This window comes from Amia ocellicauda, chromosome 13, assembly GCF_036373705.1.
Source record: "Amia ocellicauda isolate fAmiCal2 chromosome 13, fAmiCal2.hap1, whole genome shotgun sequence".
NCBI classification, from domain to species: Eukaryota; Metazoa; Chordata; class Actinopteri; order Amiiformes; family Amiidae; genus Amia; species Amia ocellicauda.
In genome coordinates, this window is record NC_089862.1 from 19,010,225 (window position 1) to 19,023,833 (window position 13,609).

The window sequence follows — 13,609 nt, forward strand, 5'->3', positions numbered from 1 at the left end:
ATCCGACCAGTACCATTTATTTGACACCTTGGGAAAAGATGGAGAAAAAACAAACAACTATTGCACTGACCAATCACTTATTCATTTTGTGCTGCCTTGGATGTGACTGTATGTGTGCTTTGCATTGTTATTGTGCTTGAGAGTCAATTTGTGACCAACCATGAGCTTCTTTACAGAGGGCATCAGTTTGTACTAAAACATTCTAAAATAATTTGGAATCCATCTGTGCCTCAAATCTAAGCAAGGTTCTTGAGGATGAAGAATAGTCCCAGAGCAAAACATCCATTCCAGGTTTCTGTGATGTGGGTTCACTGTTGAAAAGCATACATTTGGTTCCAAAAGGATTTGTTGATGATGATCTGAAAGGCATATATATATATAGTATGATGTTTGGTTTAATTATTATTGAAAATGGGAACAGAACTCTTCCAAATGTTTAATTTCACACACTTGTTATAATTTAATTTGTTTCATGTTAGTTACCAAATTGTGTTATGCTACCAAGGAGCATTACCCTCAATGTTAAGGACACATAATTGGTCTTCTGTTAACCCTCCATAAAGAATAACGTGGAACAGAAAAAGTTGACAATAAATGTATTTCATCTGAAAAATAAGATGTCTGTGAGTTTCCTAACCCACAACAGACACTGCAGAGCCAAGGTTCATGATAACTGCTTTGTTGAATGGTCAATTGTTACCAAATCCTAATTGGTTCTGGGTCTGCCCTTTTGATATAGCTGCCATACTGCTGTGCTTTCAAATTTAATCCTATTCACAATGATCATTACCAAGGTGTTATCTCCAAACATTGCCATTGTCAAGAACTTGTCTGTTTATTTCATTGTAAGGATTTTTACCATATTATTGTAAAAAAAAAAAAAATGGTGTAGGCAAAATAACTATTTAGTACTTGTCAAAATTAGAAACAAAACAAGACATTACATATCATTAATATAGATTCCCCGTGTTATATTAAATTAAGAAACCTACATGTTTATTATGGAGTCTTTATTTTGATAATGAAATAATTGTTGATCTAATGTAGTTTACATATTGTATGAGTACGATTCTATATTAAAACAATCAAACAAATATATAATAGGCCCGTGATCAACTAAATGTTATTGAATGGATTATTTAGCGCATTTTTCTTTTAAATATATGTTGTTCTCTCTCTCCCTGTAGCCTTACAAAACGTGAACTCACAGTACCGTTAAAAAGCTAGTATCATGAGAAAACAAATGATAATTAATAAAACTAAACAAACCCCTGTATCGAAAGCCTTTACAAAGCAAGAGCATGACTACGGTACATGCACACTAAAGCAGCACCACAATGGAGCAGAGGCTGCGCCTATTAAGAAACTATTGACCCGGAAAGGCTATGGAAGTGTATTGAGCATAAGACAAACGTTTTAATGTAATATTCCCAAATCTCTCTCTGTCTCGTACACATTTCTCAAAGTGCTATTCAAATCTTGATTAAAAAAATTGTGTTCTGTGTTAAGGGACAAAGAAGACTAAAACACTTGTCAACGCCTTATGGTGCCCTATCTGTACTTTAAGAGCGCTAATGAGTAAATCGGCGCATGGTGTTTGATTTACTGTACCCCTAAGAGTGGCCAGAAAGCTATTGAACTCACTATCAATCGATTTAAGCAAAAATATTACATATTTCAAATAAATTATAGACCCATATGTCTTGCCTATAAGTCATCTTGTTAAAAGATTTCTTACGTTACAGTGTTTAGTTGAACTCAAGTAATCTATGGTTTCAAAATGAGAATAGTTATATTTTTATTTTGCGGAAGGCTTTACTGATTGTAGATTTAATGAAAGGCTTATGCTTATGTTATGCTTATTAATTAAGTGCATTTTAAGAATATGTTGTAATGTATTTGTACCCCGATATTTCGTTATTAATACATACAATTAGGCCTACAACTTGCATGGAAATGTCAAGAATTATGTTTTAAATACGTACTAACATATACCGTAAGATGTGCATTCTCTAGAAAATAATAATAATAATAAATGTGACGAATGACAGTTTTCCATTGTTGTGGATAAAAGTAATTTGTGAGAAATTTCAACAATATTGCAGATAACATCCTGATTTACAGAACATGTTTACTATAGTCTACATTTGTATGCTTTATCATTCAAAGGCTATCTTGGATGATTTTGTGAAATGTTAGTAATATGAGTTAAGGAGACCTGTGTGACATATTCACATCCCCTCAACCTTTTCAGTAATTACCCGGTTAACTTTGTATCAGATGAAATCACGGTCACTCAAAGGCCTAGCCCAAATAAAAACTGATACAATGGCCTTTAGCAAATTACAGTTACAATATAACCTTCTTTGTATGCATAGAATTTCCTTTTTCTTATCTTTTCTTTATTTTTCCCTCTTTTCCACTATTGCGTGGTAGGTGTTGGCCTGAGTCTTTTTAATTCAGAATAGCCTACCAAACAGTAATGGGCAATTCCACACTATTGGTCATAAAATAGAGAAATAACTGTATTAGGCGATTCAAAATGTAAGGTAAAAAAATATACATGATGTTGTTATTTTACCATACACGTAAAGCACCAATTTGAAGATTTTTCGTTCTGATTTTATGTTTCCCGATGTTTCTTCTGTGGCTGCAATAAAGAATCAAGTATTCCTTGTGTTTAAAAAATAATCACGGGAATACACGATTGTCATCATCTCAGCTCATAGGATGCCAAACTATGAACGGTAGCTTTTCTTTTATTTACGGGTCCATTGAACGGAATAGGTGTAAACTCTATAGATATTAACCATATGGTCTAACATTGAAGTTATAAATGGCTTTGTATCCTACTCTTACATAAATTAGTTATATTAATGTTTATTATTATTATTATTATTATTATTATTATTATTATTATTATTGAAATGTATATCAGAATTTATTTCCCCACTGTACCAAAAAAGACTTTCTCCTTAAGTATCTTGGGAACTTAAGAGCCTATTCTAATTTAATTAGCTTAATGATCCGATATCTTATTACAAACAAGCAACCACGAGTTTGCAAAGTTGTAAAGGTTCATGAGATTAGATCAGCTGGTCAATGACATTTAAAACGCAAACCCTGAATAAAGATGTGGAAAGTGTAGGCCTTAGACTAAATCACCAGGACGCATCAAAGTTACAGCCTACTGTTTTATAACCACATCAAGATAAGCTGTGACATAGTTTTGTGTACTTGCATTAGAGCAATCACTTGCGTTTTATTTTTTTAATTAATTTACATCTTTTATTTTTCAAGAAGATATTTATTTAGTCCCACCACCACCTCCATGAAAACATACAAATACAATTGGAGTTTTTAACATTTGTTTGCTTCGTCTGTCAAAAGAGCTACCGAGGAGTAAAATGTAAAGGGGGAAATGTACGTGAATTTAACACCCCTTAAAAATAAACAAATTACCTCTAAAATTCCCTTTACATACCCCTATCGTTGAACGATTTTCATCACCGCCATTTAAAAGAAAAATAAAGTGCACAATAAAAGTATAATTACTGTACAGTTTTGAAATTAGATTGTTTAATATGTCAAGACAATGTGTAAATAGTGTTACCTGTCTGGGCTATAGGACGCAAGCAACAAAATCTGCAAAATTATATAGAATTAAAATACACTATATATATATATATATATATATATATATATATATATATATATATATATATATATATATATATATTTTTTTTTTTTATTATTATTATTTTTTTTTAAAACATGCTTAAAATAATTGAAAAATGTATACATTCATTTTAAATATAACAAATGGCATTAATTTAAAAAGTAATCTTTATTAAAATTATTTTTGTATATAAATGCATGCAAATATTTAAATTGTTTTTCTTTGGCTGTGTTTAGTAGTATAACAAATAATAATAATAAAATAATAATATTAATACGGTGAATTAAATGGCTTATGTAAACCAAGATCTTTTCTAAGCAGGATGAACTGATACAAAAATCACAATAGCTGATAAGCATAAGTAATTAATTGAAATAATACAGATCATATGTTGTTCATCAAGCTTGTATACCGTAATGTATGGTTTTCTTGCTACTGTTAAAAAAAAAAGTTACTTTAAAGGTTTGCAGGTGTAAAATAAACACGCCACGTATATGAATGTAATCTCACTGGTATAGCGAAGATATCAAAATTGTTAGCGAAAAAGAAAACTATTGTAGACAGAATTGCATAACTTTGTAACAAGTATTTTCTGGCTCTTGTTCCATGATTCCATAACATGACTTAAATAATAATAATAGCAATAAATACAAAGATGTGTAGTAGCGCAATGCCATGAAAACAAGAGGTAAACAAATGCGAATAAACGGGTTGCCAAATGGAGCCATGGAGGTGAAATGCAGATCATCTTCCAGACCAACATGCAACATGAAAGTCATACATCTCCGTCGAAAAGACTGAAATATTTGCTGGCGTTGGAGAAGCATAGATAAGGCGTGCTGCTGCCAGGGTACACGATGGGGAAAGGCATTGGGAGCAGGCATCTGCCCAGGATATTACTGCTGTCTTTGTAGAGAGCCGGGAGCTGCGCAGTCTTTCCCGCTTCCCCGAAAGGCTCTCCGGCGCTCGGCCCCTCCAGCTCGGTGGTCAGCTGTCTTTTCAATTTATTCCTGCGGTTCTGGAACCAGATTTTCACCTGCGTCTCCGTCAGCTGCAGCGAATTGGCCAGGCAAGCCCTTTCCGCGCTGCTCAGGTATCTTTTCATGTCAAAGGTAGACTCCAACTGGAAAATTTGTCTCTTGGAAAAGATGGTGCGCGTCTTCTTTTTCGTCATCATTTTGCTTTTCTTGATGGTTTTATTTTGCGACGCCCCGTCGTCGCCACTGTCTGTGCTTTCTGCCCGGGGACGTGTCTCTATGATCTTTAAAGCATCGGCAGCGGCGGTGTAACAGTCTGTGTGTGCTGGGTCTGTGAAAGCAAGTGGTAAAATAGGACAAGACACTTATTTGTCAAAAATCAAATTTAAATAAAAAAAAAACAGGTGTCTTGGGGCTATTGCATAGGATCCGTTGTCAATGCATAACTTTAACACCAGCAAACCAAACCAGTTAATAATAGAGAGGAAAGGGTATAGAAAATAAAATGCAGAAGCAAACCACAAATGCAGCATATTATTACCCTATTACTTGATTGCTTGGGCTATCGGAGGCAGCTTAGGGTTTATTTAATCATTTGGCTATAGCGGTAAATAACAGAAATGCAACAATAATATGAATGCATCATCATAACAATATGGATAATAATAAATACCCGTGTCTTGAAGTCTGTAGTCGCTTTCATGTCTGCAATTCACTTGATGCTCGTCGAGTCTACACTGCAAGTCATTTTTGCAGTCCGCAGCTGGCTGCCGTTTAGGGTGCGAGACAGAGTCCAGGTCCTTGCTGCTCTGCTTGAGATTCAGGATATTATCAATGGTGAATTTCAAAGAAGCGGGCCGGCATTGCACGTCTTCTTTGCTCATATTCCCCGATATTGACGAGCGATCTTGCCTGCTGAATCAGCGCCGTGTTTGCGGGTGACTGTGGCGTGCGGGTCCTGCTAGCACCATGGCTCTGCGCTCGGAGTGCAGCTGTGCGGCTGGCACAGACTCAATGACCCGGAAGAGCGCGGATTCGCGGCTCTCGATTGGTCAGATGGGAAGCAGCGCGTCACGGCCAATCGCGGGAGGGGGCGGGACCTGGGTGCTGGCATCTCTGCCCTGCTTGTGGGGGACAGGGTCAATGAGTCCATCGTTTTGCGTGAAGAAAATTAGGTTTTTGGGGGGTACGCGAACAATTTGAACACTTTGACCTATAGGAGCATCTTTGGAGATTGTAGAGGGTGCTTGTTATTCATTGCCTTGTTGGTCTCAGGTTATAAATGGTCAAAACTGTATTATTATTATTATTATTATTATTTGTATCATTATTACATTTGCAATATAAGTAGTATATTTTAATATCCAATATTAGGTGTGCTTTAATAGGCCTAGTTGGTGCTCCAGAGTAAATTGCTACTACCACCATATTTACAACGCTATTAACAGTTTATATCTGAATACATACATTAACAGACAATGATGGTAAATGCACATGTAGTGTGTTGGTATATGCATATGTGTGTGTTTGTATTTGTATATGTGAGGTATGTATAGATGGATGGATAGACATGTAGGTTACTAGACTAGACTAAATATAGCCTATGGACGGGGATCACGTCCTTACCACGTTCATCATATACTCAATGTATTGAACCACCAATGTTTCCAGCCAGGGACGAGCCGCTTTTTTGTGCTTTTTTTTAAAAAACGAAATGTTATTTTTGAAAACACGGGTGTTTAAGAAGACATAACTAAAGGAAAATGTTTTTATTACACTTGTATTGATGCTGCAACTGTGTACATACACATTATGAAAAATAATGCAATTGGGTACATCTAATACGCTATATCTACCGTATATTTACTGTGTCCTACTGTAACATAATTCCCTTATTGAAAAGCTTGTTAAATGGTTCTCAGTAAATATGTATTATTTTTTTTAAAGCATATATTATCTTAAAGCAATTAATTGTATGATTATTATGATCATTTGTATATTATCTCATGTGTGCTGGGTCTGGTTCGTCGTCGGTTTTATGTTTCATTTCATTTTAGATGTTGAAGATTATCTGGATATTCAAATAAGTTTTTAACATGTATTGGTTCAGAAATATAACTTAGCAAAGGATACACATGGATTCATTAAATGACGAAACCATCAGCAACTACTCGCAAACTAAAAGGCCAGAAAGGGAAATCCTATATACTATAAATTAAACTATAGACTAATATTTAAGCCTTTAAGCAGTTTAGTCTGTTTAACCTCAATATAAGTGTATTTTCTCTTTTGTCTATTTAGTTAAAAAAGCAATATCTATAGATACATTGCTATTATTGTATGTTTATAATTTAATTTGAAATATTTAGATTTAAATTAATGAATGCATAACTTTTATTTTACAAAACATTACAAAACCAATACAAAAATGTAAATTGTATTATTATCGTTATTATATGTAAAGCTGTTTCTCTTATACTTCTAGTCACTGCTGCTACAAGCAATGCTACAGTTATTTTATGAATGGGAAACCAACGCAGTGTTACAAACGCACTAGAGGAACAAGGGTGATTTAAGGACTCGGGAGTGATTCAGTTCAGTTATCCTTACATCAAAATGAGACATCAGTTTTCAGTTGAAAACATTTCTTTACATATAGGCCTTTTTTATAAAAGTTATCAATTAATCAATAAACAAAGATTTTAATTTCCTTACAAAGTATTTGAATAAAAAAAGATAATGTCCATTTTTGGTGTGATGGTGAAGTACATAGTCTATTCTTATACATGTTTATATATACGTATATATGTGTGTGTAATATTGAAACAGTTTTCAAAAATGGATAGAGATTAACAGGACATCAGAACATCGATTGATTGTTTTTTATTATTATTATTTTTACTTTGTGGAGGCATTCAGATAACGGTTTATTTAATTCATATAAGGGGTATGGTTATTTAAGTTATAACGTCTGGTTACAAGAAGTGCTTGGGTTCTGCTATTGATGAAACCACAACCCTTTATTATATTATTTCCATGCTGATTTTTTGTATTGCTCATGTTTTTTTTTTTTAAACCTGGATGGTCCATAAACAAACACACGCCCCAAAACCCCGCAGTCGCATGACTGCTTTCCATTAGACAGAAGTAAGAAATACTTGCAAGCCAGATAATGGCCTTAAAACTAGCAGGTGAAGCGCAGTTTTGATTTAATCCAATTTTAATTTGATTTTAATTGAACTCTTTACAGCGACACTGTTCTAACGTGTAGCAGGTGAGCGTGTCGTTAGTATTATTCATTTCACTTTTTGGAAGATACTGGGACCACAATAACATTATGTATTACTGGATGTTTCATACTGCTAGTTATGTATCTGCTACATACTATGATGTATTCAGTTGATTTGTAAATTAATAAATACAATTTGAGAAAATGCGCACCACATTTTTTTCTATGGTGATTCGTTTTAGTAATAAGAAATCGGTGCAGTCCAAAGAGGCAAAAGGGCTAGATTGTAATCAGGCAAAGTTCAAACCTTTGTCCGTCGCGATTTAGTTTATTTTCAAGAGCTACTTCCTTTTATACTTATACAACAAAACGCGATATGGTCCAATAAGGTAATTTAGGACTGCAAGGTAGGTCAAGGCCCAAAATAATGAGAGTCATTAGCATGATGTTTAAGTGGGTGTTTGCCAGTTCGTTATGCTTCTTATCGCAACACTGTCTCACCCAGATCGTTTAAAATGCACAAAACACATGTGTAATAAATAAGCACTTTGCGATTGCCGGGTACTGAAAGTTGGGCAATAAATGCAATTTTATTGACGCACTGGGCTGTCGGTGGTGTTGAGTATAAAATCTTTCCCAGCACTTATATAGCCGTGCCTTGATTATAATTCATAAATCATCACTATAATTATACTTCCCTTGCGTATTATTATCATCATCAATAGCCCATACATTTAAAGTGGCGACGTCAACATATATATTCAGTTCGGAGCACCTTTAAAGAAAAATAAATGTTCGCATTCCTGGAAAAAAGATGTTTCAATTTTATAGCTGGAGAAATATGGAGTGAAATGACAAGTGGGTTTTAGGACGTAGATTCAAAAGTTAGATCCAAGTCCTGGGAAAACATTCACGATCATACACAGTTTCACAATGTTTTTAGGTGAAGTCACTTTTTAAAATGTCTGGTGCGTGTGTGTGGTTAGTCAGATACATACAGCAGTGCTGAATGAGAAAATGAAAAAAGAAACAACACAGTGCATTTAATCTCAATTGATTTATTTTTAGCTATTCAGTCTTCTATAGTGGAGAAGTGGCCAAACTCGAAAACAATAATATAATAAAATGTATTTATAAAATAATTTGATAAGCATTACTCTCTTAACATACACTCAAGACCATCCTGACTGGAGCCCCATGCTGATTAGAATACATCTAGAAAACGTGCCTATAGGTATCATTTAACGTTAAAAAGAAACAAACTGGAAAACAAAAAGTATGTATTACTTAATCTGTAAATCCATCAGGATGCACATCATTTTGAAAAACCAATACAGTCTCTTTTCTTTGGATGCAGCAAACCAACTTGCAGTTTTCTGCAGCCATCAGCATGTGAATTATTGCACGTCTCTGATTAGATAACAAAATTCACCGATTTATATGAAGAATAAAAAATAGCATATCTGATCATCTTATTATACAAGACCAGTCATTGGTGACCTTAAAAAAGACATCGAGCGAGGGAATGCTGAAATGGGATAGTTCACAGTACTGGAAAAGCCCACCAGTGGTGGCGACACTTGAGGCACACTGAACCCCAAAGTGGCAGGAGTGGGGTTTTCATGGTATAAGATGGGCACCCTGACAATCCTTTGAGCGGAATGGGAGAGGTTGGCTGCCTCCAGGTCTGCTGCCAATTGTCTTTTCCATTTGTTCCTCCTGTTCTGGAACCAGATCTTCACCTGGGTCTCGGTGAGGTGAAGGGAGGCGGCCAGCCCCGCTCGCTCGGAGCTGCTCAAGTATCTTTTCATGTCAAAGGTGGACTCCAGCTGAAAAACCTGACTCCTGCTGAACACAGTGCGGGTCTTTTTCTTCCGGGCCGACTTCTGTTCTGGGGTTTCGTGGTCCGTCGCGCCGTCGCAATGATGTAGATCATCCTTTTCTTCTGCTTGGCTGTCGTCTGTTTTCCTGTCCGTGTCATCATTTCCTTCCGCGGGCTCAGAAATGACTGGGGAGTCCCGATCGCTGGCTGTTAGAGAATAGCAAGGATCATCTAAACTCTGATTGTCCTCCTTTGGACCTAGAGCATAGATAGATAAAGACAAAGAGTTATTTATGACGAATGCATGTGGTCAGCAGGTTGCATGTGCCAGATATCGCAGTATTGGAAATCTATACCGCTGCCAGATGATATTATCTTAATGCCATGATCCTGCTTTTTATGTAGGTATGATTGTCAGTGTAATAGCTTGCTTTATTCATCAAACGTATTAGGCCTATTACAACCGGACCCATCTGACTGTGTATTACTGATTAATTGTTTGCGTTGATTCGTATGTCATTTTGAGCTGTCCTTATTAATAAGATTTAACAGCATTAAAAAAAAAAATCCTTTGCATAAACAATTCAATGCTTAATCCTTCCACGTCTATTCGTCCCGAGTGTGATGCATTGTGAAAAGAGCAGCTCACCCTTGCTTCCTTTGTTAGTTTTAGCTAATGAAGGATGAATAGCAAACTTTTCATTATTTCGGTGCTTTTCTACCTCTTTCACACCATAGCATATACAGCACTTTCACACGAATTCGCAAACAACAAAACATGTCAGACACAATGTACTGTTTTAGAGTGAATATGGAGCGAAACGTGCTTTCTGCTTCTTAGAGCTGTATATATGCATCTGTACCCATTTCCAGGAAAAGCTATGGCTAATATCCCAACTTAGAAACGGCCAGGCCTGCAAGTAAACCTCACCCACAGAAATATGCATTTTCTTAAACTGTGGGAGAAAAAGTTTGAATGATTTAGGCCTAAATATACTGACATTGTTCCTTCTTTCTTAATACATACATGCATGGGCACGTACATGCATACACACATCAAGAGCAACTGATACAATTGCACTTACTCTCTGGTCTTTCAAAGTCCTTATAGCTGAACGATGCTCTCCCGTACCACTGCAAAGGACAGTCCCTGAGAGGACAGCTCTGCGCCCTGAAGCCGGCGCCGGACACTGGGCAGCAGACCTGGCTGCGATGGCTGACGGCGACTCCGCTGCGCAAAGGCTCCTCTATATGATCCCGGGCATTATCCCCCTTTTCTTCTTTCCGGCTGGATGCAAGCAAATTCTCGATAAAAAACGAGGACACTCTGGCAGATGCTGAAGTCTGTTTTTCTGCTGCTTTGTCCGGCATTATGTCCCTTTGGAAACCCGACTGATCGCGGCGCCGGTTTCTTCTTACTTCGTTCACAAATGGATTCACTTCAAATGCAAAACGCAGGTCCCTTTCTGTGCGTCTCGGCTTTCCCGACCAACCATTTCAATGATGCCCTATGATGAACCCCCCCTAAAATAACCACAGAACATCCCAGGCGCCAGGACGCAGGGAAAGCGGTGATGATAAAGTAAAAAAGAAAATGTCAGGCAAGTTAAACGCTTAACAAGCAAAGAGCATTCTGCGATTGGACGACCACAATAGCAAATGGGATTACTCAAGAAAATAAGGGAATGACTTGCAATGAGTACACTGCTCTGTTTGATAGTGTGCCTTGGGGGGCTGGAGGAGCCCTGTCAGTCAGAAGCTTTATTTAGGTCAATTAGAGAGCAAATCAAAATCCAGGGAGCGCTGTCTGAGGCTCGCATCCCACGTGGAGGAGAGGGGGCTCTGGAGCACAGGGTACAGTCCCTCCGATTGGCCGTCTGCGGCTGCGCGTCCTGGCATCATTTCAGGAAGGACAGCCCAAGAATGGTCGTCCAGCGATAAGTGCCAACTTCTTCTTTATGTTTAATGTCTCGAAAATATGTCTGTGTTTTTATTTAACTAAAAGTAACATCATTTTCTTATCTGCTTTTTAAAACCACATCTTTATTGATGCTGCGCTAGAGTTTCACCCTGCTTATTCTCTGTTTTAATTATTTAGGTCATAATAGTATTTTTAGGAACTCAACCGTGAAAATTGTGGTTTGGAACCGAAATAGAGTTGTTACTTTTTCGTATTATGTATTTTTGATGAGGTTGCTAGGCTGTATTCATTACGTTAGCCTACTTCTTCGGAAATTACAAATTGGTAAAAAAATAAAAAGGAGAGAGAACTGCGGTTACCTCTTTAAGTATTATGGTATTGTAATTTGGTCCTTCCTAAAAAAAACCCTGTTGCCTAAAAGGCATGTGTAATCAGCCATGCCAGCTTTCTTCAGGACGTCCTTTTTTGTGAAACTAGGCTTCTAAGAAACTAACCTTTAGGCTAGAATATGCAATTATTATGTCTTACTTTTGTGATAACTGTGTTAATTGATCATTCTCAATATGTAACTGTATATTTTCTGCGATTTTAAGTAAAAATGACAAAGAAAGAAAACTGCCACTAACTACCTTAATTTGTTTCCCATAGGTACACATAATCCAACAGTGCGCATCTAAATCACTTGATCTAAAAGTTGGGTAAGTCTAAATGTCCTCTTGCATTTAAAATCATTAAATATTGCCCGATAACACTGCCTGAATTATGAATAAATATCTGACATGTGGTACAGGTGAATATATAAAAGAAATCCCATTGATTTCATTGAAACAAAAATGTCCTTTTATTGATGAACATTATAGTTTAAAGTAGATAATAATCATCTTATAATGTATGTACGTATGTATGTATGTATTTGTTACACACTGTCAACACTTCTTAACCAGCCTTTTATCAACTGTGCCGTTAACAGAAAGTACATATTTTCCTTGGAAATAATTTTTTTTTGAAAATTATATATATATATATATATATATATATATATATATATATATATATATATATATATATATATATATATATATATTAAAAAGCTTTGGAGCTATACTCCAAATGTTGACAGTTTATATTAAGTGTTTGAGAATACATATTAGGCTAATAACTTATATTTTACATTCATACGTTTGCATTCAACACATTTTTTCTGCGCATTTACGTCCTGTTAATACAAGTCGTGTAAGGACGAGAAAGAAAGAAACCTTATTTTGATTGTTGTGTAAGAAAGTTTCTGACATGTGAATCAGGCCATCTAAAACGGAAAAGTGAAGGTTATACCGTTTTATGTATGTATTTATTTATTTATTTATCCATTAGTTATTATTGTTAGTAGTTATAATCTTAATAATAATTATTATAATATGCCTAATAAAAAGACTAATATCTGCCACTGAGGTTTGGACAAAGCACTGAAATAAAGTATTAAAGAAACTTGACCTCTACCTTCGTTAAAGAAACGACGAGCCAGACAGAATCAAAACTTCAGACCCACCGCCGGTCACAAATGAAAAACCCAGCACCGACGGCAGGTTCACAGGTACCAGGATCAAACGGTCAAACATAAAGCCGCCGCTGTGTGCTAATGCTTGGTGGTACAAAGCAACATTTAAACAAACTTATATATCGAATGTTTTCCAGTTAATCACGTTAAAACATAAAATGCATCCGTTAAAATTAACATTTGTTTGTAAAATTACAGTTTTTCTGGTCATTTCGATGTTTATATGTACTTTATCCAGAGTTGTTATGGTAACATGTTGCTATTTTCAATATATTTTCAAGGTATTTGTCATGAAGTAACACTGTATTCCCATTATGATTGTTGTTGTAGAACTACTAACACTACTACCACCACCACTACTACTAATACTAATAATATGCTAATAATGAAAATAACAACATGCCTTTTCAAATGACAGTGAACAGA

The 13,609-nt window shown here is 35.8% G+C and overlaps 2 protein-coding genes across 2 annotated transcripts; both read right to left on the reverse strand.

The window, feature by feature from the left end:
- Window positions 1-3,831: 3,831 nt before the first annotated feature.
- hmx4 (H6 family homeobox 4) lies at window positions 3,832-5,649 on the reverse strand. Its single transcript, XM_066720982.1, has 2 exons — window positions 5,330-5,649; window positions 3,832-4,987 (listed from the first exon to the last, which is right to left on the reverse strand). The coding sequence occupies exons 1-2, from the start codon at window positions 5,538-5,540 to the stop codon at window positions 4,455-4,457; spliced, it is 744 nt and encodes a 247-aa protein (XP_066577079.1). The 5' UTR covers window positions 5,541-5,649; the 3' UTR covers window positions 3,832-4,454.
- Window positions 5,650-8,958: 3,309 nt separating this feature from the next.
- Window positions 8,959-11,508, reverse strand: hmx1 (H6 family homeobox 1). The gene is made up of 2 exons (XM_066720984.1): window positions 10,793-11,508; window positions 8,959-9,965 (listed from the first exon to the last, which is right to left on the reverse strand). Exons 1-2 carry the CDS (start codon window positions 11,076-11,078, stop codon window positions 9,361-9,363), a joined length of 891 nt encoding a protein of 296 aa, XP_066577081.1. The 5' UTR covers window positions 11,079-11,508; the 3' UTR covers window positions 8,959-9,360.
- Between the last annotated feature and the right edge of the window lie 2,101 nt (window positions 11,509-13,609).

What these genes read in the sequence shown, in the direction of transcription:
- hmx4 (XM_066720982.1), bottom strand. Translation starts at nt 5,540, where the DNA reads ATGAGCAAAGAAGACGTGCAATGCCGGCCCGCTTCTTTGAAATTCACC. An exon ending in CTACAGACTTCAAGACACGG is followed by an intron (nt 4,988 to 5,329) that starts GTATTTATTATT and finishes TTGCTTTCACAG; the next exon opens with ACCCAGCACACACAGACTGT.
- hmx1 (XM_066720984.1), bottom strand. Translation starts at nt 11,078, where the DNA reads ATGCCGGACAAAGCAGCAGAAAAACAGACTTCAGCATCTGCCAGAGTG. An exon ending in GGACTTTGAAAGACCAGAGA is followed by an intron (nt 9,966 to 10,792) that starts GTAAGTGCAATT and finishes TCTATGCTCTAG; the next exon opens with GTCCAAAGGAGGACAATCAG.